The following is a 22,879-nucleotide window of genomic DNA, read 5'->3' on the forward strand; positions in this document are numbered from 1 at the left end:
TAGATGATAAAAATGAATCAAATAATATTTTTTAAATAAAAAACTTAAAAATTAAATTCATAATATTATAGTAATAGTAATAGTATATTTATATGATTAAATTAAATAATTCTTAGGTTGTGAAGACCATACATTACAAATTTACAATCTTAAATTTAAACGAATACAAAAAGGGAAATAATCTGTATCACTCAAGTTTACAACATTAATTTATACTTAGGGCACCCGCAATGGGGCGCCCGATGGCACGCCTGATGGCGTCCATCGTCCTCAGGCGCAGACGATGCCCACATTGTCGGTGCCCGCCATCGTCCGCGCCCTACGTCGCGGACGATGGCCTATCGTCCGCGCCATCGGGCGCCCCATTGCGGGATCGGCGGACAATGGTCGCGGAGGATGGCACACATTTTTTATGGCTATTTAAACCTCGTTTCATATTCACTTGTTCGTACGAACATCTCACCTCTCTCATTTCGCTCATCTCTCACATTTCTACCTCTCTCAAATACCAAAATGAACCACGACGATGACTCCACTAGTTCTAGCTCGTCGGGGTCGGGTAGTTCGACCTCGGCCACTTCGGAAGCCTTGGATGCAGCCGTTGAAGAAACCATGTTCAGCTCATGAACGACATGATTGAAGAAGTGTGGGCCCGTAACCGCCGTCGTTGAGTTTGCGTATTTTTTTTAATTCGTATTGTAATGTATTAATTTCTATAAATAAAATGAAGTTTTTTCCCAATTTTTGTATTTATTTAAATATTCAAATAAAATAAAAATGCATATGGCGCACTTTAGGCGTCATATTGCAGGTGGGGGTAGAAGGATAAAACTGATGACGTGGCGCGCCTTAGGGCGGCCCATTGCAACAGATACGGGATATAACATGGCACGACCAAAAAGAAAATCAAATAATAATATCATAATCTAAAATATAGCGACTTGAAACCAATTAGGTCACATGCTGATGTCGGAATCAAATCTCGACATGTCCATTTCATTTTATTTTATTTTATTTTATTTTATTTTTTGTTCATTATTTTTCACCATTACACCTCTTACTTTTTCATGACACAATGGCATATTCCTTTTTTTTCAAATACTTACTTAAATTATAGAGTACTAGCTCACTAATAATTCTAACGATTATTTTTATTTAGAATGGAACGGAAGTAGCTTCTACACCTGTGTAGAAGTAGAATAGAATAATAATGCTATTCATTTCAAATTAATAAAATTCTTACACATGAATAATATATATATTCTCATAAATGTGAAAATATATATTGCACCAATATTAATTAAAATTAAATCAACGGTTGAGATCTAGCCAGCACTGATCAATATCAATTCTACTCCCCACCAACCCACTAACTTTCTGAATTTCCCAAAATACCCTCAATATCTTCGGATTTAACGCCTCAGATATTTCACATTTAAAGAAGCCATTGATTCTCAGTGGAGCACAGTCGCCTCGCCACTCTCACCACTGAGGTGCTTTCTCTCTCTCCCTCTCTCTTTCTTACGCTGTCTTCTCGCTGTCTGTGGCTATCAATCTGCGTTGGCATTGACTATCAATCTGCGTTGGCATTGACTCGAGGTTCAATTTGAATAATTTTGCTTAACTGAGAAAAAATGGCGCTGGTGCTTGTAAAATTAGTAATGCTGTGATTGTTTGTGATAATTTGTAGAAACCGCATCGGATTTCACTTATTCTGTACTGCTACTTGCTGCGATCTGGTCGAATTTGGGGGTTGTGTTGTTGATTTTGTTGTTTTATTGTGTATATGTGTTTGTTTGTGGATAATGAGCTGCGTGTGTACTTCAGTTTTGCAGATCTAGCTAGTTCATGCATGAGTTGTGCATTTTGGTTAAAAAAAATTGCATCTTTCACCGTTGGATTTGAAAAATCTTCTTTTTTGATAAAGAGCTGAACGTTTCTGCAACCAAACCTGACTTATTTAGACACAAAAACGATACTACTACTATGTAAATTGCACTTGAAAACACACAAACATGATGCATCCAAAATTGAGTTGCTGGATCTTTCAAGTAACTTGGGATGGAGAGAGTATTTAATTAGGACTGGAGTCATTGTTGTTCATTTTTAATGGATGTCATAAGAGTTTTTGTTGATTGTGTGTTGAGTGTATGTTTATCTGTTCCTGAATTTGTCTTGGAATGCATAATATCTCTTTCTCACGTTGACCTGTGCACCAAGATCCAGTCAAGTTTGTTGACGCACATCATGATTGACTGCTTTCTCGATTTTTAGTGAAAATGTTGTTTTGGCATTTACTGAATATTGCAAAATTGGATGCTTTTGACTTTTGTGAGGATGATTCTATCTTTTTCAGTCGAATAGAAGCACTTTTACAAAATTGTTGGGACACTGTACTGAAATAGATTGGATCAGATATCCTTAATTTGTTTGTGTGTATCCATTCCAACATAAATTAGAGATTTGACTATGTGGTTGTGATTGCTCTTCTAGCTTATGCTGTTCATTTCTTGTACAGCACTGTTTGCTACTTTTCTCATTATTCTTTTAATCTTTTTCCAATATTTGTAGGCCTGTACTTTATAACAATGTCGGATCTAGAGGCTCCCCTACGCCCCAAGAGAAAGAAGATTTGGGTGGACTACTTTGTCCAGTTCCGATGGATAATTGTGATCTTTGTCGTCCTTCCGATTTCGTTCACACTATACTTCCTCACGTATCTTGGGGATGTGTGGTCTGAATCGAAATCGTTCAAGAAGCGCCAGAAGGAACATGACGAAAATGTCGAGAAGGTTGTGAAGCGGCTCAAGGAGAGGAACCCGAAGAAGGATGGTTTAGTCTGCACAGCCCGTAAGCCTTGGATTGCTGTTGGAATGCGAAATGTGGACTATAAGCGTGCTCGCCATTTCGAGGTCGACCTTTCTGCCTTCAGAAATGTTCTGGAGATCGACCAGGAGAGAATGATAGCTAGAGTCGAACCTTTGGTCAATATGGGACAGATTTCCAGGGTCACTGTCCCGATGAATCTGTCGCTTGCAGTTGTTGCAGAGCTTGATGATCTTACCGTTGGAGGTCTGATCAACGGCTATGGTATTGAAGGAAGCTCCCATATCTATGGCCTGTTCTCCGATACTGTTGTGGCTTATGAGATTGTTTTGGCTGATGGCCGGTTGGTTAGAGCAACGAAAGACAACGAATATTCTGACCTTTTTTATGCTATCCCATGGTCTCAGGGGACGCTTGGACTCCTTGTCGCAGCCGAGATTAAGCTCATCCCCATCAAGGAATACATGAAGGTAACATACAAGCCTTTGGTGGGTAATCTCAAGGAGCTTGCCCAAGGCTATATTGATTCTTTCGCACCAAGGGACGGGGATCAGGACAATCCTGACAAGGTACCGGACTTCGTTGAGACCATGATCTACTCCCCGACTGAAGCTGTCTTCATGACGGGTAGATATGCTTCGAAGGAGGAAGCCAAGAAGAAGGGAAACAAGACCAACAGCGTTGGCTGGTGGTACAAGACCTGGTTCTACCAGCATGCTCAGACTGCATTGAAGAAAGGCGAATTTGTCGAGTATATCCCAACTAGAGAATACTACCACAGGCATACTCGGTGCTTGTATTGGGAGGGGAAGCTCATTCTTCCCTTTGGTGATCAGTGGTGGTTCAGGTTTCTCTTCGGTTGGCTGATGCCCCCTAAGGTTTCTCTCCTCAAGGCTACTCAGGGCGACGCTATTCGAAACTATTACCATGAAATGCACGTCATTCAGGACATGCTTGTCCCGCTCTACAAGGTGGGAGATGCTCTGGAATGGGTCCACAGAGAGATGGAGGTATTAACTTACCAGTTTTTTGCAATTTTGATGTGTTAGGTTTGTGTTTATACTAAACAAGTGAATGTTGTATAGGTATATCCAATCTGGCTCTGCCCACACAGGCTATACAAACTCCCGGTGAAAACCATGGTCTATCCTGAGCCAGGATTCGAGCTCCAGCGCAGACAGGGCGACACTCAGTATGCTCAAATGTACACTGACGTCGGGGTCTACTACGCCCCGGGGCCAGTCTTGAGAGGTGAGGAGTTCGACGGGTCTGAGGCGGTCCGTAGGATGGAGAGCTGGCTGATCGAGAACCACGGATTCCAGCCGCAGTATGCTGTGTCCGAGCTCAGCGAGAAGAACTTCTGGAGAATGTTCGATGCTGGCCTCTATGAGCACGCCAGGAGGAAGTACGGAGCTGTGGGCACCTTCATGAGCTTGTACTATAAATCGAAGAAGGGGAGGAAGACGGAGAAGGAGGTGCAGGAAGCCGAGCAGGCGATCTGTGAAGCCCCGGACGCCGAGGCTGACTAGACTATAACACAGGCGAATGCTGGTTGTTGTAGCTGTTGTTGTGTTTGAGATTCGAGTAGGATTGAGTTGTTTTGCTGTTTCTTTCCCTTTTATCTAAATTTTAGCTTATTATGTTTTGTTTTGTTTATGTATTGAGGACTTGTAGTTTTGCTCAGTTTGACTATTTATTCCCAGAGACTATTTTTGTTTTCTTTTTGGGTGATTTTTATGTTCTGTTTGTTGAGGAAAAGATAAAAAGGGTTGTCTAATATTTTCGTGCGTGTGATAAATTATGTAGTCTGCTTCAGATTAAAGTTTGGTTTTATCCATTTAAATTCTAAAAACACTCAAAAGTATTCTATATGCCTTCATTGTTTTAAAATGGACGGAATATTAAATTATTAATTAATGACAGCTTATTATAGCTCACGAAATTCCCAAAAACATCTTTACATACATTTCTTCATACGCACAACTCTCTCCTCTTTCTCTCTCTCTCACTGCTATGGGGTTGGTGATAGTGATATCTCTGCCTCTGATTATTTTCTCAATTCTTCTGGGATTTGGGTGCTATCTAATCGGAAGGGAAAAGGGCAGGAAAGAATCATACGCCACCGCTCAAATTGTGGGCCCACCTGCTCCGCCGCCGGGAATTATCGCCGCCGATTCCCAAGCTTCTCCTCCACCCCACTTCAAGCCCCACGATTCTGCCAATGTTTAGTGCTCATTTTTCCTTTAATCAGAGAGCTTGTTACTATTTGTGAATTGGGTAATTCTTTTTATTGTTTATATATACTCCGTGTGATTTTTTTATGAAATTTTTAATTTCTTAGTAGGCTTTGTATAATTAAATACTACCACTATTATATTTTTCCTGTATTTGTTGAAATATCATACCCGCAAGGCCGCAAATAATTTGATATCTATCGTGAAATCTATTTCCGACGTTGGCAAAATTGTCGGGTGACTATTTTAAGTAACGGCGATATGAAATGGTTAAATTAGTAGTATTGAATAATATATAAGAGACTCATATTCCACTTACTTTCTTCCACTTATCTTTCTTAATATTTCTTGACCACTTATCTTTCTTAATATTTCTTGAAATTCATATTAAAAAGAAATGAGACTCCTGCTCAGGACAGAAGGAGTAACATATTAAAAGAATATTTTTTGATGATTTATTAAATTATTTTTTATATTAATTGATTTTTACAAAATACATAATAAAATAAGACGTTTTAGTCTAATTTGAAATTCTGATAGTACATCGTTTCATCAAGGAAATGTTGTTTTGGACATTTTGATTTGTCATTTCATCTAATTTATACACTCCAACCATCATTAATTGAGACACTTTTTAATAGTGAATTTAATAAGTTTAATTGAAGAGAAAATAAAATAAATGTACTACTTATTTTCACCAAAACATAATTCATTTGACAAGGAACAAATTACGTATGACAAAATGAAATATAGATAGACATTTTACATCAAAAACTCGATAAATAAGAATTTCCTTTTCAAAACTCACGAAAGTCATAGTATAAAATAAAAATAAATCTTCATCTCATAATATTTATTTACTATGCACTTAAATACATACTGCCAATAAAAAGGAAAACATAAAACGCATTGCCGGCTTTACTTCAACAAGCTTCCCTACACACGCGGCCGTCGGTGGCGATCAGATCAACCAAAAACCGATCTCGCGGCGGCCGAGTTCTCACCGTCGGCCGCGTCGATTCCGTTTCTTCTTCTTTCAATTGCTTAATTATCCATCCGCTGAACTCCAATTTTAACCAATGGCTGTAAAACCCAAGTCCCGCACAGTTCTCGAACCCTTCGCACAATCCGCCGTCGACTCCGGCACCTCTCCGATCAAACACGCCGCTCTCTCCGAAATATCCGACGAACAAACTCTGATCTACATCGCGAATCTCTCCGGCGTCCTGTCACTCTACTCGCTGCAAACCTCCCTGCCGCATATCGCCTTCGTCAGACGCCTCGCGCTGCCCGGCACCGGCGCGCTGAGCTCAATCCTCCCCCTCGTTCACATCGGTAAAGTCATTGTCCTCGTCGATGGATACTTGTACTTAATCGACTCTAATTTAGCGGAAACGCCTAAGAGAATTGCTCTATTTAGAGGAGTCACTGCGTTTTCTCGGAAATTTCAAAGCCGAAGCTATGGTTCGGAATCTCTTCATAGTAATGGCGGTGGTGAAGCTAATTATGTGCATAGAAATGGCGATGGTAATGATGTGAAGAGTTTCTTCGCGGTTGGGATTGGGAAGAAATTGGTATTAGCGGAATTAGTTTTGGGTGGTTCGTTGGTGATATTGAAGGAGATTCAAGGGGTTTTTGATGGATTTATTACGACTGTGCTGTGGATTGACGATTCTGTGTTTGTTGGCACCAAAATTGGGTATTATTTGTATAATCGTGTGAACGGGCGGTGCGAGCTGATCTTTTCGCTACCGGATTCGTCTAGTTTTCCGAGACTGAAGTTGCTGGCGAAGGAGTCGAGGGTGATGTTAATGGTTGACAATGTAGGGATTGTTGTGGACGTGGCGGGGCAGCCGGTGGGAGGCAGCTTGGTGTTTAAGGAGGCTCCTGATTCGATTAAGGAAATAGGAAGTTATGTGATTGCTGCGAGGAATCTGACGCTGGAAGTGTATCACAAGAAAACGGGATTCTGTGTTCAGAGGCTTACGTTTGGGAATGGAGGCGCAGGACCGTGCATGCTGGCGGATGAGGAGCACGAGAATGGGAAGCTTGTTGCTGTTGCAACGAGTTTAAAGGTATCTAAAGAGCTTGAAAAATAGTGATTGAATCTTGAGTTTGAATGTGTAATGCGTCACTGTGAATGGTAGATTATGCTTAATTGTGATTTGTTTGTACTTGGATTGTTTTTTATTCTAATGTTATTCCGTTTAGAATTTAGATCAAGGCATCAGCTGTATACAGTAGATTGCTCGATCTTTTACCTAATAGTATGTTACTGAAAAAGGTCCAAGTGATGAATTCGGGAGTGATAGTCAATTTTAACTGAGACTAGAGTGTCGATAATTTTGTTGATCGCCTTTATTTTCCGGACACTTATTTTGTTGTAATATGTCTCTTATTTTTTGAATTGAAGCTAATCTGCTACTGGAAAGTTTCTGGAGAAGAGCAAATTAAAGATCTGCTCAGGAAAAAGAGCTTCAAGGAAGCCATCTCCTTGGTTGAAGAGCTGGAGAATGACGGTGAAATGACAAAGGAGATGCTCTCATTTGTCCAGGCACAGGTGGGATTCCTGTTGCTATTTGATTTGCATTTCAAGGAAGCAGTAGATCACTTCTTGCTTTCAGAAAACATGCAGCCTTCTGAACTTTTTCCATTTATCATGCCAGACCCAAATCGCTGGACACTGCTGGTATGTGTTAATTCCTTTCTGTATTGTGCTCATTGGGAAGCTTTACGTGTTTCTTTTGTCCTTTTTGAATGCCACACCACGATCTTAGTCTTATTCTCTATAACTTAACACTTCTGTCCATGTTAACATGTGCATCTTTTGTTACTAATGTATATTAAATTGTTTTGATCCAGGTCCCAAGAAATCGGTATTGGGGTTTGCATCCTCCTCCAACACCTCTTGAAAATGTAATAGATGATGGATTGACAGCTATTCAAAGAGCTGTTTTTCTAAAGAAGGCAGGCGTAGAGTCTGCTGTTGATGATGAGTTTCTTCAAAATCCCCCAACAAGAGCTGATCTGTTAGAGTCTGCCATAGAGAACATGATAAGGTGTTTCTAATTTTTTTTTGAGATGCTGTTTTTCTGAATTTCAGTTGGTAGTTATTTGATGTTCACTGTATTCAGCGTCGTCCGAGGGCCCGAGTTGTTTCTATGAGTGCTTGAAATATTTCGGTTTCCCTCCCAAGGCATGTTGCATAGTGCGCTACTTTGTATCTGGCTAGTTATGTTTGTCTCACTTTCGCTAATGTGCTCCAGATATTTGCAAACATGTCGTGGAAGAGATCTAGCCATTTCAGTGAAGGAGGGAGTTGACACTCTTCTGATGTATCTTTATAGAGCTCGGAATTGTGTTGATGACATGGAAAGGCTTGCTTCTTCAGAGAACTGCTGTGTAGTGGTATGGATTGCCTTTTACTTCTCCCTCAATTAGCTGAGGTATCTGTTATGGAATGATTTATTATGTCCTTTTATGGTCTTTAATAAGGGAAGATTGAGTATGAGGTTGTTTAGCATTCAGTGTCTAACTGCTTGTGTGGCTTCTAAATTCTTATTGCTGCAAAGTTTTGTAAGTCAACTAAAAGGTTTTGTAAAAATTGTGTTAGAATAAGTGAACAAATCTTGCTTTGTGTTAATAATGGCACAAATTCTATCTAAATCAAATTACCGACTTGTCTAAACAAACAATGACCATGGGAATTCAATGGGCAGTGCAGGAGGAGCTAGAAGCACTAATGAATGAATCTGGGCATTTGCGAACACTTGCTTTCCTTTATGCTGGCAAAGGAATGAGTGCCAAGGCTGTTTCTACTTGGCGTGTGTTGGCCAGAAAATATTCGTCAGGCAGCTATCGTAATGAACAATCTGAGGGAACTGATTTACAAGATCCCACTAGAAGGTTTATCTCAAATCGGGAGACTGCAGCAATAGAGGCATCTAAGATTCTCGAGGAATCATCAGACCAGGATTTGATACTTCAGCACCTCGGATGGGTTGGTGACTAACCCTTCTGAATCATTTTCAGCTTTTTGCTTGATATATCTGATTTTGTGTGGGGCCTTTTGTTTCTCTTTCTAGATTGCTGATATTAGCCAGGTGCTTGCAGTTCAAATTCTGATATCAGAAAAAAGGAGCGATTTACTATCACCAGGCAAGGCTAACAGGGATATTAATAGGCGTCATGATATTCCAAGCATGTGCTTTTTATTTTCTACTATATTTCAAGACCTGAGAAGTTTACAGGATTAAGTTTGATGGACTTTTATGTCCTGGTATCTAAAGAGAAGAGTTCCCTAGTTGGTTGCGGTAACTTACTATGATATATTAACCGAAGTTACTACTATTCTTTGTTTGAATGAAAAGAACTGTGCTGGTTGCTAGTAGACTTGCACATCACTTTTCTGCCACGGTTTTGCTAGTTTATTCATCAGTTCCTTTAGATAAAAATATAGTACAGTATATATATATATATTAGGCGTGTGACTTTTTGGCTACTTTTCTGCAATTCAAATTACTTCATGTTGAACTTTAGTAATGGTATCCCTGAATTTATTTGCAAAACTTGTGATTCTTGGTTGTAATACTTTTGCTGTTATATTATGGTGCATTAATTCTTCTTTACGTTGCTGATTTTGATACAACTTTTACCGTGACAGACGAAGTTATCGCTGCAATAGATCCCAAAAAAGTAGAAATTCTTCAAAGGTACATTAATTTTTATGCTGTATCATTTTAAGAAATCTTAGTTTACCTCGACTTATCATGATTGCTTTGTAAACCACGAACAATTTTGCGTGTTGTGATACAGATATCTCCAGTGGTTGATTGAAGACCAAGACTCTGAGGACCTGCAGTTCCATACAACATATGCGCTCTTGCTTGCAAAGTCAGCACTTGAAACTTATGATGAGGAGCTTTCAACTCAAAATGTTCTCAGTGAGATGAATGTGTCTGAAAATGGAAGGAGTTCAATTTTTGATACTCCTGTTAGGGAAAGACTGCAGATATTCTTACAGTCATCAGCCCTATATGATGCAGAAGAGGTCCTCGATATGATTGAAGAGTCAGAACTTTGGCTTGAAAAGGTTGACTAATAATTCTCGAATTCAGTATGTCTAAGATGTTTTTCCGTGTTAACAGCTGAATCTGATATTGAACATTTAATTTTACTCTTTAATACTAACTAATCTGGGTTGGTTTTCTTTTGCAGGCTATACTTTATAGGAGGCTTGGCCAAGAAGCCCTCGTGCTAGATATTTTGGCTTTGTAAGTTTGCAAAACTATCAAAAGTAGGATTGCCGCGTATGTTTCCAATAAACTGAATAAGAGCTTACTTATTGTTGAAGTATAGTGCATGAAAAATAGGGAGATTCATGGTATATAATCAAGAGTGACAAGGTTTGTACGTCCCTTTTTTATTTTATTAGGAAACTGGAGAACTTTGAAGCTGCTGAAAACTATTGCGCAGAGATTGGTAGACCAGATGCTTATATGCAGTCAGTTATCTTTCTCTCCTTTTATTCGTTAAATGCTGGTGATGATACTTTCACCATGGCTTAATATTATTCTTTCTCTGCGATGCCATCAGGTTGCTCGACATATATTTGGATCCTAAGGATGGCAGAGAGCCCATGTTCAAAGCTGCTGTCCGTCTTCTCCACAATCATGGAGAAATGCTAAATCCTTTGAAAGTGCTCGAGGTATAAGTTTGCATCCCGCTTGCACCAAAGTTCCCTATCTTCTTTTTGTGGTATGATACGACTTATTTATATTACTTATTTCCTGTCCCAGAGATTATCACCGGATATGCCTCTTCAGCTTGCTTCAGATATAATATTGAAAATGTTAAGAGCCCGGCAACATCATCGACTGCAAGGAAAAGTATGTTTTGTGATATGCTCTCTCTTTGCACTGCCATGCCTCCATATGATGCCATTCTGTCAAAAAATTGTTTATTATTTGGTCGTACGCATATCATAAATGGTTTTGGATAATCATTAGAAATTGACATGATTTAGGCTTCGAAGGTTAGTTTGTGTAAAAAGAAATTTGTTGATGATATTAATGATAATCAGGCCTTAGAGACTGCTAAATACACCACCCTTCTCGCAGATTGTTCACAAGATGTCTCATGCCTTGAATGTTGATGCGAGTTTAGCAAGACTGGAAGAGAGGTCCCGCCTTGTGCAGATCAATGATGAAAGTACTTGTGATTCTTGCCATGCTCGTCTCGGTACCAAGCTGTTTGCAATGTACCCAGACGATTCTGTTGTTTGTTACAAGGTTTGTTGATTGTTTTATTCCTTTCTGTTGTTTATGTCGAGTTTGTATGCTCCATCTTGGATTGATGGACGCCTTTCTCGCAGTGCTACCGCCGTCAAGGTGAGTCCACTTCCGTCAGTGGCCGTGATTTCAAGAAAGATATATTGCTTAAACCCGGATGGCTGGTTACTCGATGAAATGCTGAATATATAATTCTCAATTCAAGATGACACGGTACTGCTATCGTAAACCCGGACAAGCGAACATATATTAGTCAAATTCATCTTTCAATTGGAATTTTGCTGGGTTAGTTTAACTTGTTATGAGGTTAGTTGATCTGAGATAGCTGTTTGCTTCTTACCAAGTTATAGATGTGTATTATTTGAGGAAATTTAGAGTAAAAATTTGCAGAAGTAGAAATTTTTGTTGGAGACGATGTATATAATCTTGTAAACTAGCTAAATTTCTGGGTTGAGCTGAAAAAGATTGTTTTCAATTATTTCCTTTCTCTTGTAATGCATTTGTTTTTTGTTTAGATATTTGCATAAACTTGCACGATAATTTATAGTCAAAATCCATTTTCTGAGAGATCTTTGTGATTCCAATACATGTTTGGCGGAGGACATTTTATAGTAAGAAGAATGATAGGGACTTCTTTTACTTTATTATTGAGTGAGCTGAATTATTTCATATGACCCACTTTTATAAATATGTATTATTCAGTCTTTATTTATCATTAAGTAAAATAAAATACAATAAATTAAATTAAATATTTATCATTCTCGGTTTCTCCCTGTGAAAACAATCTCTCTCATATACCTCTCAAACACACGCCTCATCGCCAAAACGCTGCTCCCTCTCAATTATTTTTGTGATATGTATTGATTCATAATGAATATCCTATTAATTGGGTTCTCATTCTCCAATTGATTTACCTTTCTACCACTATATTTGCGGTGTGGTCAAGGTTCCCTACTGATACTTGGTTTTCTGGTATTAACCATGTGAGATGGAACTTTAGATATTCGAGAATACTTTGACAATCACTAATCATCTAATATCAATCGGTTGTTCTTTGTCGGGAGCAGTGGTGGATCCAGTATTCTTGATTCGGGGGTACGATAAATTGTAACAACAATACATAACTTCAATATCGAGTGATCGGTTTTCTTCTCTTTATTCCGTTTTTAAAATAAAATCTCTGTTTTTAATTTTTTGCTTAAGAAACTTTATCGGATATAAAAAATTATTGCTGAAAAAATTATTTTACTTTTTGCAGAATACGTTATTTTTATTAAAAACCCATCTTTTAATTTTTTCGAAGAAAAATCTTAATTACTTTTTTATATAAAAAAAAGACATGCATCCTAGCATTTTCTATAGAATTTATGTCTCATATTTACAAAAATATTTTTGATATATTTATGTACTGTGATTTGAAATCTATAATTATATAAAAAAAATATAAATATAAGAAAACAAAGCCACAAGAGAGCTACAAATGAGTGAAAAAATGTAACACAGAGTAAAAATAAAAATAAAAATAAAAACAAAATCAAAATAGATCTATAAAATAATGTAAAAAAGAGGCTACAAATGAGTGAAAAGAAAATGTAACAAAGATTATCTATAAAAGAGTGCAAGAGAGAAGTAGGTAAAAAATTGTGGCAGAAGGAGTCAAACCCACGTTTCCTGCGCTACAATTGAAGGATCAAACCACTGGATCAATTATAATATAGGTCATATGCGTTACTTAATAGCACATTATTATTCCAATTGCTCCTTACTAGATCCGCCAGTGGTCGGGGAGATATATTAAACATCCTGCATTTCCACGAGTATCAAAGCTTGAATCCCGATTGCTCATGGCAAGAATTTCTAGAATCTATTTATGGCAACTTTGATCTAGATACCACCAATTTCACCAGATGAGGAAACTTCTCAACAAAATGATGCATAATATTTGATAATGAAAAAAAAAACCACATCTGGTTCCATCATTGAGACTATTTCAAAAAACGACAATAGGTGAAGAGCACACGTCAGGTCTGATCCCACCATTGAAGTGACGATAAAAAATGACGACGAATCGCCGCAAACGCTGGACGAGACAATGACTATGGCTGAAACCAAATTTCCTCCAAAATTCCATAGCCCAAAAATCTATGTTGTAGTCATTGGAGACGATACTGAATACGCTATTGAAGAAGTCTCATGTAAACGAAATAATGCAATTCTGATTGTAAACGGTGATCAAAATAATGACAACGAGACGGAAGAAGAGTATTTTCGAACTTACACCTTGAGGACAAGGTGGTTTTTAACTAGTTGATAAAGACCTAGACTTTTACTTTATTTTAGATAAATAATCCCTCTGCATAATTATTTAGTTTATTTTATGATTTATCATTTAGTTGTTAGAATTTGATTTCCTTTTCTTAAGTTGTTTTACTTAGTTAAGAGGAGATTTTTTTGTACCATATATTTATAAAGTAAAATGATTAAAGCCCCTCGTATTGTCGGCAGTCGCCGAGGGTGTCGCCTGCAAAGAGTCGCCGCCGAGGGTTTCTACGACCTTTCGTCAATCTTCTAATTATGACTTTGGACAATGGCTAGATGTCCTTTTTAAGGGCTCCAGAAGAGAAAATATTTGAGAATATATTCATGCTTTTCAAATTTCGAGAAAAGTTTTTTTTTAATGTGTGTTTGATAAGTTCAATACTCCTCCGTATTAAAAAAATATTTGAAACGGCATGGGGTTTAATGAATAATTAGTAAAGTAAGTAAGAAAAATTGGTAAAGTAAGAAAGAGAAAGAGAAAAAAGTAGTGAAAGTAGAGTTATTGGATTATGGGGTTCATGTCCTAAAATAGAAAGATTTTAAAATTCTATTTTTAAGAAATGACCTGAAATGGAAATAGTTGTTAGTTTTAAAAAACGGAGAGAGTATTTTAGAGTTATCACTCGTGCTATGCATGTGACATAAGATTTTTCAAATAATGAAGATAAATTCTAAGGTAGGTAGATTAAACAAAAGAGAAGAAAGATAATATAACGATGTTTATAGTTAAAAATGTGTTAATTAGACTAAGTATTAATAATTTTAAAACAATTAAAAACATTATAAGCTATTACAAAAGGAGAAATGTATTTCTCCCAACCCTCTATAAACGAAACATTTCATATCACCCAAATGATTTTATACCGTTTCAATTTCTGATATAAGACCAGGTATGATATAAGTGACACGTGGACAATCGAAAATGGCATGTGAATTATATGAGTTAAATTGAATATACAAGGAGTGTAGCGAGAGAGAAGGTGGCGTAAGTATGGATGTCATGCCAATTGGATCATTGGGTCAGGCGGACCTACGTGGGGTCATTGATATTATTTTTAACTAATATATCAATATTCAAGTATCGACCGTGACCTTGATATCCACGAGTATCCATACCTCAAAAATATTTTTAAATTCTTTAATTATAAAAAGTTGAAGTCACAAAATTAATTGTTAATATTAAAGACCAAATTATATTTAGAAAATTCGTCAAAAATATATACTAAAGATATTTATAAAAAATATGAGTATGTGATAAGTTAATTAAAAATATATACCAGGTATCGAGGGTATTTTCGTCCAGAAAAACTTAGAAATAGTAAAAAAGTACTCCGAATGATATTAATTACATAGTTGATGGACCTAAAATGATATTTTCAAAGTTCACGAACCTAAAATGATAGTTTAACAAAGTTCGTAGACCAAAAAAAATGTTCCCTCTTTAAATAATTATTAAAATTAAAAGTCATAAAAATGACTACATGTATGTATATGTACTTACTAATTTGTAATTGTTATCATCCATTGAAATAGCAAGTCATTCTCATCAAATTAATTTATTTGTAGTATTAAATAACTATTAAAATTATAAGTCATAAAAATGACTACATGTATATATGCACTTCATTTCTAATTATTATCATCCATTGAAATAGTAATAGTTATTTGTAATACCCGCTCGTTTATTTGCTCAAGTCTTAAGATTTTCTACCGGACTTTGGAGGTACGCAAACAAGTTAACCAAGAGTAAGGGACATCTACACTTTCAAAGAGTATTGCCTAAAATGGTACTCCCCGGCCCTCCCACAACCGAAAGACAAGGCCCATAATTACCTCTTGAAACAAGCCAAAAGGGCAGCCTGCAGCAGCACTCCCACTCCCAACAAACACCTGCAAAACCACCACCAAAAATTCAGTTAAAGGGGGTGCTGATGAAAGGAGCCCCTGCAGTAGTAGGATTTCAAATGACTATACTACTCCCAAATGAACAGCCAACACATAGGCATATACATTCCTGCACACCAAAAACCTCTCTATATATGTGTGCCTCCACTCCTTTACCTCAACACTGAGAGAGTGAGTTTTTGTGAAAGGGGCAGTGAGTGCACTAAGCTAGCAAGAGCACACCAGATTGGCTGCCGGTAGAACTCTGACTGCAACGGCGACAACGCAGGTACAGGACGCCGCCGGAGATAGCCGCAGGCAGAACTGCAGCTCGACGGAGGGCGATGTACGGGCAGCAACGAGCTGCACGGGGTGGCTGTCTGTGCGAGACAGAGGCCGAAGACTCCACGATGGCGACAGGAACCGTCTGGCATCCTCCAACGCTATGTAGTAGCCGAGAAATCGGGCTCATAAACCGGCGAGAGGCGCTGAGAATGAGGCGAAGGGAGAGAGAAAGAAGATGGGGAAGGATCCTCTGCAGTGGTGAAAACCACAGCACCTCTTGTTGTACCCAAAATGCAGAGTTTTGTTCATTAAACGCAGAGTTCATTTAACCCCACCGTCCACACAGCTTTATTCATTAATCCATTTACATGTTATTTATATATACTTTAAAGATGCTTTAAATCCTTTTATTCTTTATTAGGATTTCTAATTGTTTCTTTGCCAGTCTTTTAGTTATGAGTTAATTACTTTAATAGTAGTATAAATTTATGAATTTTATTATTAAAAATATAACATATATTCTATAGAAAATATTAAAAGAAAAAAAGTGTGTGCTGTTTAATAAAAATTTACTTCTTTTTCTTTAATATTATTATTTTTTATGTAGTAAAAACACTTTATATTCAACTATAAAAAATGAGTTATAATTAAAATGACTAGCCAAACCACCGAATTTAAGGTGTTCTTGCTAAATAAACAAAAAAATATTCCATAAAAAAGAATAAAATATTAACAAAACAACACACTTTTTTTTCTTGTGGCAGTAGTAATATTTTTCATGGAACAACTTTTATATTTTTAATAATAAAATCTATAAATTTCATTAATAAAATAACTAACTAAATGGATTAGCAAAAACATTTTAATATGCAGAGGAAAATATAACAAAGGAAATCCTATGAATTATTCCATCCGTCCCTAAAAATTTGTCACTTATTTTAATTTTTGTTCGTCCCTAAAAATTTATCACATTTCACTTTTACCATTTTTTGTAGTAGACCTCACATTCCACTAACTCATTTTTACTCACATTTTATTATAAAACTAATATATAAAAGTAGGGCACACATGCCACTAACTTTTTCAACCCACTTTCTATTACATTTCTTAAAACCCGTGCCGAGTCAAATGGTGACGAATTATGGGGGACGGAGGGAGTATACAGTATGCATCTTTATCTTTATGCATGTAAAATCAAAATGTATATCTATGAATTAAAGAATAAATTTGCGTGGGCGGTGGGGAATTAAATAATTAGTAGTGAATCAAACGGATTAAAGGAATGGTATATAAAATGTTTGTTGTCGTTTAATGCATAAACATCTGCGTTTTAACCTGGCATGAGTTTTAAAAAATTGTTTGACTTTGTATTAAAAGAAGGTGTGTACTGGAATAAGGGTTTCACTTTGAGGAGATTGAGAGTGTATTTAATGTCTATATTTTGGTAAGATTTCAAGTTGGACAAATTAACTTTATAGGATTGACGAAAATAGTAAAATGAGACAAACTTTGGGGACCGTGGGAGTATTAACTGATACTGTTTTCACAATGAATATACGGTAAAGTCTATGTATAATGATTTTACCGTTTCCATATAAGATACACTTTCATCAAATTTTTTGAGCTTGAAATAATTGCAAGCAAATCCAAACTCTTCTTGAATTTCCTAAGTGATTCTTAGAATTGCAAGATAGGAATTTCATTACTTTTCCATTAATTTTCCTAAAAAATAATTACATTTTTATATTATTAATGAATCAAAACAATCTACCAAACACAAAAGAAATCTCTCACATACATGTGATCAACGTTCATCACTGCCTACTATTAGTAACAGACAAAATGAAGCTCTTCCTCTTCCTCTGCAACTGCTCCTTCAAATGCCTAATCTTCGCCTCCACCCTCGCCGAATACCCCACCTGCGTCTCCCTCTTCGACCTCTCCTGCTCCCTCTCCCACACCGCCGACTCCCCCGCGGCGTCCCTCTCCGTCCGCTCCATCTCCCTTATCACATCCTCATCCGCCGGATAAAACGACCGCCGCACCGCCACGTGCACGAAATACGGCATCAGCGCCGCCGCCACCACCAGCAGCGTCGCCAGCCAGTACACCGGCGCGGCGCTTATCTGGTCCGGGAAGACTTTATACGCGGCGGCGGCAGAGTAGGCGTCGCTGTAGAGGGAGAGGAAGGCGTACCAGGAGAGGATGCTGCTCCAAATCAAGAAGTGGCTGATCCAGGTGAAGTGGGAGGTGATGAGGGCGATCTGGCAGTTGACGGCCCAGATGGCGCAGGTGTAGGTGGCGGCGCCGAGGTGGGAGGCGTCGGCGGGGGAGCCGCGGCGGTCGAGGGCGGAGGGGGAGAGGATGGAGATGGGGAGGGTGAAGAGGATGAGGGAGGTGAGGATGGCGTTGGAGATCCAGCCCAGGATGCGTTTCCAGCTGAAGCATTTGTTTTGCTGGCCGTGTTTGTAGAGGGCGGGAAACTGCGTAAACGGTCGGTTCAGTTAATAATCGAAGTTTTTTTGCAGTCGAAAAATCATATATAGAGGGTGTTAATAGTTGAAAATTTATATATGAAGGGTATTAACGGTTAGTTAAAATCATAAAGAAAACGACATCGTTTGGTTTAAATATATCAACGATAGATTATACTACGACGATCGATTTTCATGTTCGATTATATTCAGCCTTAATTGAAAAAATGAGTAGGCGGTAGGCCCTTGATTCTAAGTCGGGTTTACCTTGATGCATACGTCGGACGAGACGTCCTGCTCTAGGACGCCGAGGGCAACGACGGGCAACGAGGTTAGGAGCACGTTGAACATCACCATGTACCAATCGTCGTAAAACTCCTGCCCCGAGAAGCCGGTGAAAACGTTGTAGTAGAACAGCGTCAGCCCAAACGCCACATTTTTGTACACAAAGTAGAGAATCTGCAAAACCAACAAAAAAAATTAGGTTTCTCTCGCATTTTATTCAATCATGAAATAAAATTTGAATATTTTGTCACTGATTAAATTTTCACCATCTTAGAAATCCTCCTATAACACCACTGGCCATGAATGATCAACAATCTCTCCAAAAATCGAAATTCAGGCAATGAGAAATCACTTGCCATCACTGCCTGCAAGCATATGCAAAAACATCAATAAAACACACACAAACACACACTATGGCAAAAAACTAACTGAAAAAACACCTGCATTCCTTCCATCCCACTTATCCCAACTCCAATATCAGCTTCCTGAATCATGCCAACGTCGTTGGCCCCGTCTCCGATTGCCAAGATCGTCTTGCCCGAGTACTCTTTCACCCTCCTCGTGATCTTGAAAAAAAAAGCGACGTTCAATGAGGGGAAACAGTGCGATTAGGCCAAGAAAAGCACAACACGAGCCACCTACCGATGCCTTCTGCTTGGGGGAGACGCGGCAGCATATGACTACGTCACAGATCATAGCGATCGACAAGAACTTTTCAGACAGATTGGTGTTCAGACACAGCTCCAGAGCCTTCCCATCCACCACCAGAGCAAAAGGGGATTTTTCTCCTTCTTCGATGAACATTTGGTTGAATCTTTGCAATTGGATCATAATTTCTTCCTTGGCATCCTGAAAAACTAAAAACAAAGAGTCTTTCATCCCAAATTCAAGCATTTTTATCATCCAAGAATGATGAAGATTGGAATTTTTTAGTGTAAGACCGACCTTCGCCTTCATCTGCACCTCGTTGCTTGTGGACAGATGGAGCTGCTCCATGTCGTGGCGGAGCAAACTGCAGGCGAATCTGCAGGAACGGACGGATCAATAGGGATTTTCGACAAAAAAGACAATGAAGAAGGTCTCACCCTATATTCACTGCTGTCTCCTTCTTGTCACCAGTTAGTAACCAAATCTTCAGCCCTGCTTGTGCTAGCTTATCTATGCATTCAGGAACCTGTGACCAACCAAAATCAAAAAATCAAAAAATAGTAAAATACATCATACTTCGAAATCGAATAATAAATAACTAACAGAATCTCAAGATTGACACACACACACACACCCCTTTTTGGAGCTTATCTTCAACTGCCACAGCACCTAGCAAGATCAGATCCCTCTCTATCATGTCAGATGCACTCTCGAGCAGCTCGTCTCGCTCCGGGCCTACAGAGGCCTTCGCCTTGGCGAACACCCCACTCCACTTTTCATACTCGGAGGCCCCTACTCTTCTGTATGCGAACACCATTGTCCGGAGCCCATCTTCTGCATAGTTCGACAGGTGCATCACAGTTGCTTGCTGGTACGTCCTCCCGCCGTCGCTCAGCCTGTCAAAGATAACCCTAAACACACACACACACACAAATCATTACACAGCACACACAAAACCAAAATCCCTCTCTCTGATAAAAAAAAGAACTTACTCATCAGCCCCTTTGCAGAAAAGGAAGATTTCACCATCTTCATTCCTCACTATCACAGACATTCTCTTCCTTGAGCTATTGAACTCCAGCAAATTCAAAAGCTTATATTCCCTACACACAAATTGACACTTTGTTACACACAAACACAAAAACACAAACCAAAGCAGCATTGCATCACACACACACCTCATCACCTCCGCCCCAGACATAGGATCAACTTCCTCAACAACCATAGCAGATTGAGTCCTCTGATAAAACCTAAACCCGAACTGCCTGGCAGCAACAAGAAACGCGACCTCCTCAGGCGACTCAGCCTCGTACCCCGCCTCCCCCTCAACCGGAATCCCAGTATGACAAAGAGCCATCACCCTAAAAAACATCAACATCTCCCCCACATTAGACCTGTAAATCCACATCTTATCCATCAACCTCCCATCCCTAAAGTTAAACCCCTTAATCCCCCTCTCCTTCTCAGAAACCGACACCCTTGAATCCCTCCCTTTCCCACCACCACAGCCACCGCCACTCAAACCTTCCTTCTCCGTGCTGCCATCCGCCGTGAACAGATCAAGCATCTCAACACTCCTCGCGGTCGAATCAGAGGCGCCGTCCAAACTAAACCTATGCCTCTCCACATCAATGTTCATCCTTCTAGAAGCTGCTAAATCAACCTCAGTCACCTCACCACCAAACGAAATCCCCTCAATTGAACACTTCCTGAACTCCATCTGATTACACGTCAGCGTCCCCGTCTTATCCGATAAGATCATCTCCACCTGCCCGAGCTCCTCGTTCAGATTCGACGTCCTCGCCTCCACCGCCTTCCCCGTCGCCTCATCATACATTGCTAAATCATTGTTGATCATCATCGCCTGCAGCACCTTCACCACCTCAATCGACACATACAGAGAGATCGGAATCAAGTAGCCGTAAAGCATCAACGCCTTCACAAACTGCAGAAAACCGCTCAACGCCGCCCGATGCGGATCAAACAGCTCATCATCCCCGCCGTGAAGCCGCAGATACCACCTCTCCACATCCGATTTCATCGTGAAAACCGCAGATCCGACCGCCGTCACCAGAGATATAAAAACCATCACTCCGAAGAGGAGATAAATCACGCGATCCATCGTCCTCTCCACTCTGCTCCGCTTCGACGGAGATCTCGTGGAATTCCTCACCGCCTTCGTGTCTCCGCCGCTGAAAATCACCGCTCCGTACGCGAATTCCGTGTTCCTGAGCTTCGAATCGCGCAGTAAAATCTGCGCCGGAGTTAACGAATGCGTCTCCTCGTTCAAAATCAGATTACCAACGAATGTGTAGAGGCTCGGATTCGGATCCTCGCAGCGAATCGTGGCTCTGAAATCGCGAAACGAGGCTTCCTCGTCCAGTGAGAGAGTCGATTCTAAGCTGCGTTTCGCTTTGAGATTTGTCTCGCCGTCGAGATTCATCGTCTCCACGTAGCAAAGGCCATCCTCGTAGCTCGAACTGAGGAGAAGAAGATCGCTGGGGAAATACTCGTTTTTGGAGACCTTCACCACATCTCCAACCGCCAAATCCTCCCATGATTTCTGCACAAACAATCCTTCTCCAGCGTGAACCAACACCTTCCTCGAATTCACTTTCCTATCCTGCAATTTGAGAGAATGGAGTTCAGCGTTCTCGACTATCGGTAGAGTGGTTAATGCCTAAGCGAGTAACGAACATGAAAATTAGTTGCAACGACCTAAAAATTGAATTTTCCGAAAATCGAAACGTGTCGAAAGTTAAATTTTTTGGTTGGAGTGTTTCAGATGACTTTGGCCCCGTGCCGAATTTGCCACTGAGCCAAAGTTCAAAAGTTAGGGGTGCTGAAAGTGACATCAGCACCTCTAGATGCTGAAAGTGCCGAATTTTCCGAAAATTGAAACGCGTCGAAAGTTAAATTTACCACTATTTTTTTTGTTAGGGGTACTGAAGTGACATCAGCACCTCTAGATGCAGTCAAAGTCTCGTATTCGAGTCCACTGATTACCTGCAAGAACCTGTTCCAATCTTCGACGGCCTCTTTGATCATGCTAATCCCGATCACGAACACAAGCGGGGCCACCACGCTGACGCGGTTGAACGCGGCCAGCGGCGTTAGCGACAGAATCGCTGCGAGAAGGAAGTACAAGTTCGCGACCCGACGGAACTGCTCGAACAAAGCGATCGGGACGAACGTCACGACGTTGTACTTCGTCGTCGACACGTAGTTGCCAGAGTACTTATACGGCTTGCTCCTGTGCAGCCGGGGCTCGTTGCAGAACACGACACGCGAGAACCCCGGCTGCCCGAAAAGCCGATCGGCCTGGTCGTCCGCGCCCGGCCGAAGGCACGAGAACGTGTAGAGCTTGCTCCATTTAAGCTTATGCTTCTTCTTCTCCCTCATCCCTCTCTTTCACTAATATTCTCTCTCTTCACCATTCATCTATTAATAAAAACTAGATTCCTTGATGTTGATGATGATGATGACACTTCCTTGTACAATCAAACGTGACACAGCTTCGAAGATATCTACGATGTTTGAAGAGGGAAAAGAAGGAAACAAAAAATCTACCAAAAATAATTATTCATAATCCAAAACTTTGTTCATATATGCTTGTCTGTCATTCTTGATTTAT

The 22,879-nt window shown here is 39.5% G+C and overlaps 3 protein-coding genes across 5 annotated transcripts; 2 read left to right on the top strand and 1 right to left on the bottom strand.

The window, feature by feature from the left end:
• Positions 1–1,433: 1,433 nt before the first annotated feature.
• LOC121777693 (delta(24)-sterol reductase) lies at positions 1,434–4,546 on the top strand. Of its 2 annotated transcripts, none has more exons than XM_042175034.1 (3): positions 1,434–1,493; positions 2,572–3,836; positions 3,912–4,546. In XM_042175034.1, exons 2-3 carry the CDS (start codon positions 2,589–2,591, stop codon positions 4,353–4,355), a joined length of 1,692 nt encoding a protein of 563 aa, XP_042030968.1. In that variant the 5' UTR covers positions 1,434–1,493; positions 2,572–2,588; the 3' UTR covers positions 4,356–4,546. The 2 variants fall into 2 exon arrangements, with proteins under 2 accessions (XP_042030968.1, XP_042030967.1); XM_042175033.1 differs by having other exon boundaries at positions 1,460–1,599.
• Positions 4,547–5,937: 1,391 nt separating this feature from the next.
• On the top strand, positions 5,938–11,828 carry LOC121777287 (vacuolar sorting protein 3-like). Of its 2 annotated transcripts, XM_042174485.1 has the most exons (14): positions 5,940–7,135; positions 7,474–7,749; positions 7,923–8,119; positions 8,327–8,468; positions 8,785–9,060; positions 9,146–9,218; positions 9,724–9,772; positions 9,876–10,152; positions 10,278–10,333; positions 10,495–10,563; positions 10,656–10,767; positions 10,859–10,948; positions 11,180–11,350; positions 11,434–11,828. In XM_042174485.1, exons 1-14 carry the CDS (start codon positions 6,140–6,142, stop codon positions 11,524–11,526), a joined length of 2,877 nt encoding a protein of 958 aa, XP_042030419.1. In that variant the 5' UTR covers positions 5,940–6,139; the 3' UTR covers positions 11,527–11,828. The 2 variants fall into 2 exon arrangements, 1 of the variants encoding a protein (XP_042030419.1); XR_006045459.1 differs by lacking the exons at positions 11,180–11,350; positions 11,434–11,828 and having other exon boundaries at positions 5,938–7,135; positions 10,495–10,567.
• A 5,693-nt stretch (positions 11,829–17,521) lies between these two features.
• LOC121776538 (probable phospholipid-transporting ATPase 5) lies at positions 17,522–22,662 on the bottom strand. Its single transcript, XM_042173708.1, has 11 exons — positions 22,252–22,662; positions 20,424–21,868; positions 20,238–20,348; positions 19,880–20,156; positions 19,683–19,771; positions 19,543–19,621; positions 19,240–19,446; positions 19,038–19,163; positions 18,864–18,962; positions 18,580–18,771; positions 17,522–18,321 (listed from the first exon to the last, which is right to left on the bottom strand). Exons 1-11 carry the CDS (start codon positions 22,645–22,647, stop codon positions 17,653–17,655), a joined length of 3,690 nt encoding a protein of 1,229 aa, XP_042029642.1. The 5' UTR covers positions 22,648–22,662; the 3' UTR covers positions 17,522–17,652.
• Positions 22,663–22,879: the final 217 nt, after the last annotated feature.

Source organism: Salvia splendens, chromosome 18 (genome assembly GCF_004379255.2).
Source record: "Salvia splendens isolate huo1 chromosome 18, SspV2, whole genome shotgun sequence".
NCBI lineage: Eukaryota > Viridiplantae > Streptophyta > Magnoliopsida > Lamiales > Lamiaceae > Salvia > Salvia splendens.

Bases quoted from the DNA above. Each gene is read 5' to 3' on its own strand.
- LOC121777693 (XM_042175034.1), top strand. From the start codon at position 2,589: ATGTCGGATCTAGAGGCTCCCCTACGCCCCAAGAGAAAGAAGATTTGG. The intron at 3,837-3,911 runs GTATTAACTTAC...AATGTTGTATAG, and splicing joins GGGTCCACAGAGAGATGGAG to GTATATCCAATCTGGCTCTG.
- LOC121777287 (XM_042174485.1), top strand. From the start codon at position 6,140: ATGGCTGTAAAACCCAAGTCCCGCACAGTTCTCGAACCCTTCGCACAA. The intron at 7,750-7,922 runs GTATGTGTTAAT...GTTTTGATCCAG, and splicing joins CAAATCGCTGGACACTGCTG to GTCCCAAGAAATCGGTATTG. The intron at 10,949-11,179 runs GTATGTTTTGTG...CCCTTCTCGCAG, and splicing joins ATCATCGACTGCAAGGAAAA to ATTGTTCACAAGATGTCTCA.
- LOC121776538 (XM_042173708.1), bottom strand. From the start codon at position 22,647: ATGAGGGAGAAGAAGAAGCATAAGCTTAAATGGAGCAAGCTCTACACG. The intron at 19,447-19,542 runs GTCGGTCTTACA...TTAGTTTTTCAG, and splicing joins AGGTGCAGATGAAGGCGAAG to GATGCCAAGGAAGAAATTAT. The intron at 18,963-19,037 runs GTGTTTTTTCAG...ATATGCTTGCAG, and splicing joins GTGGGATGGAAGGAATGCAG to GCAGTGATGGCAAGTGATTT.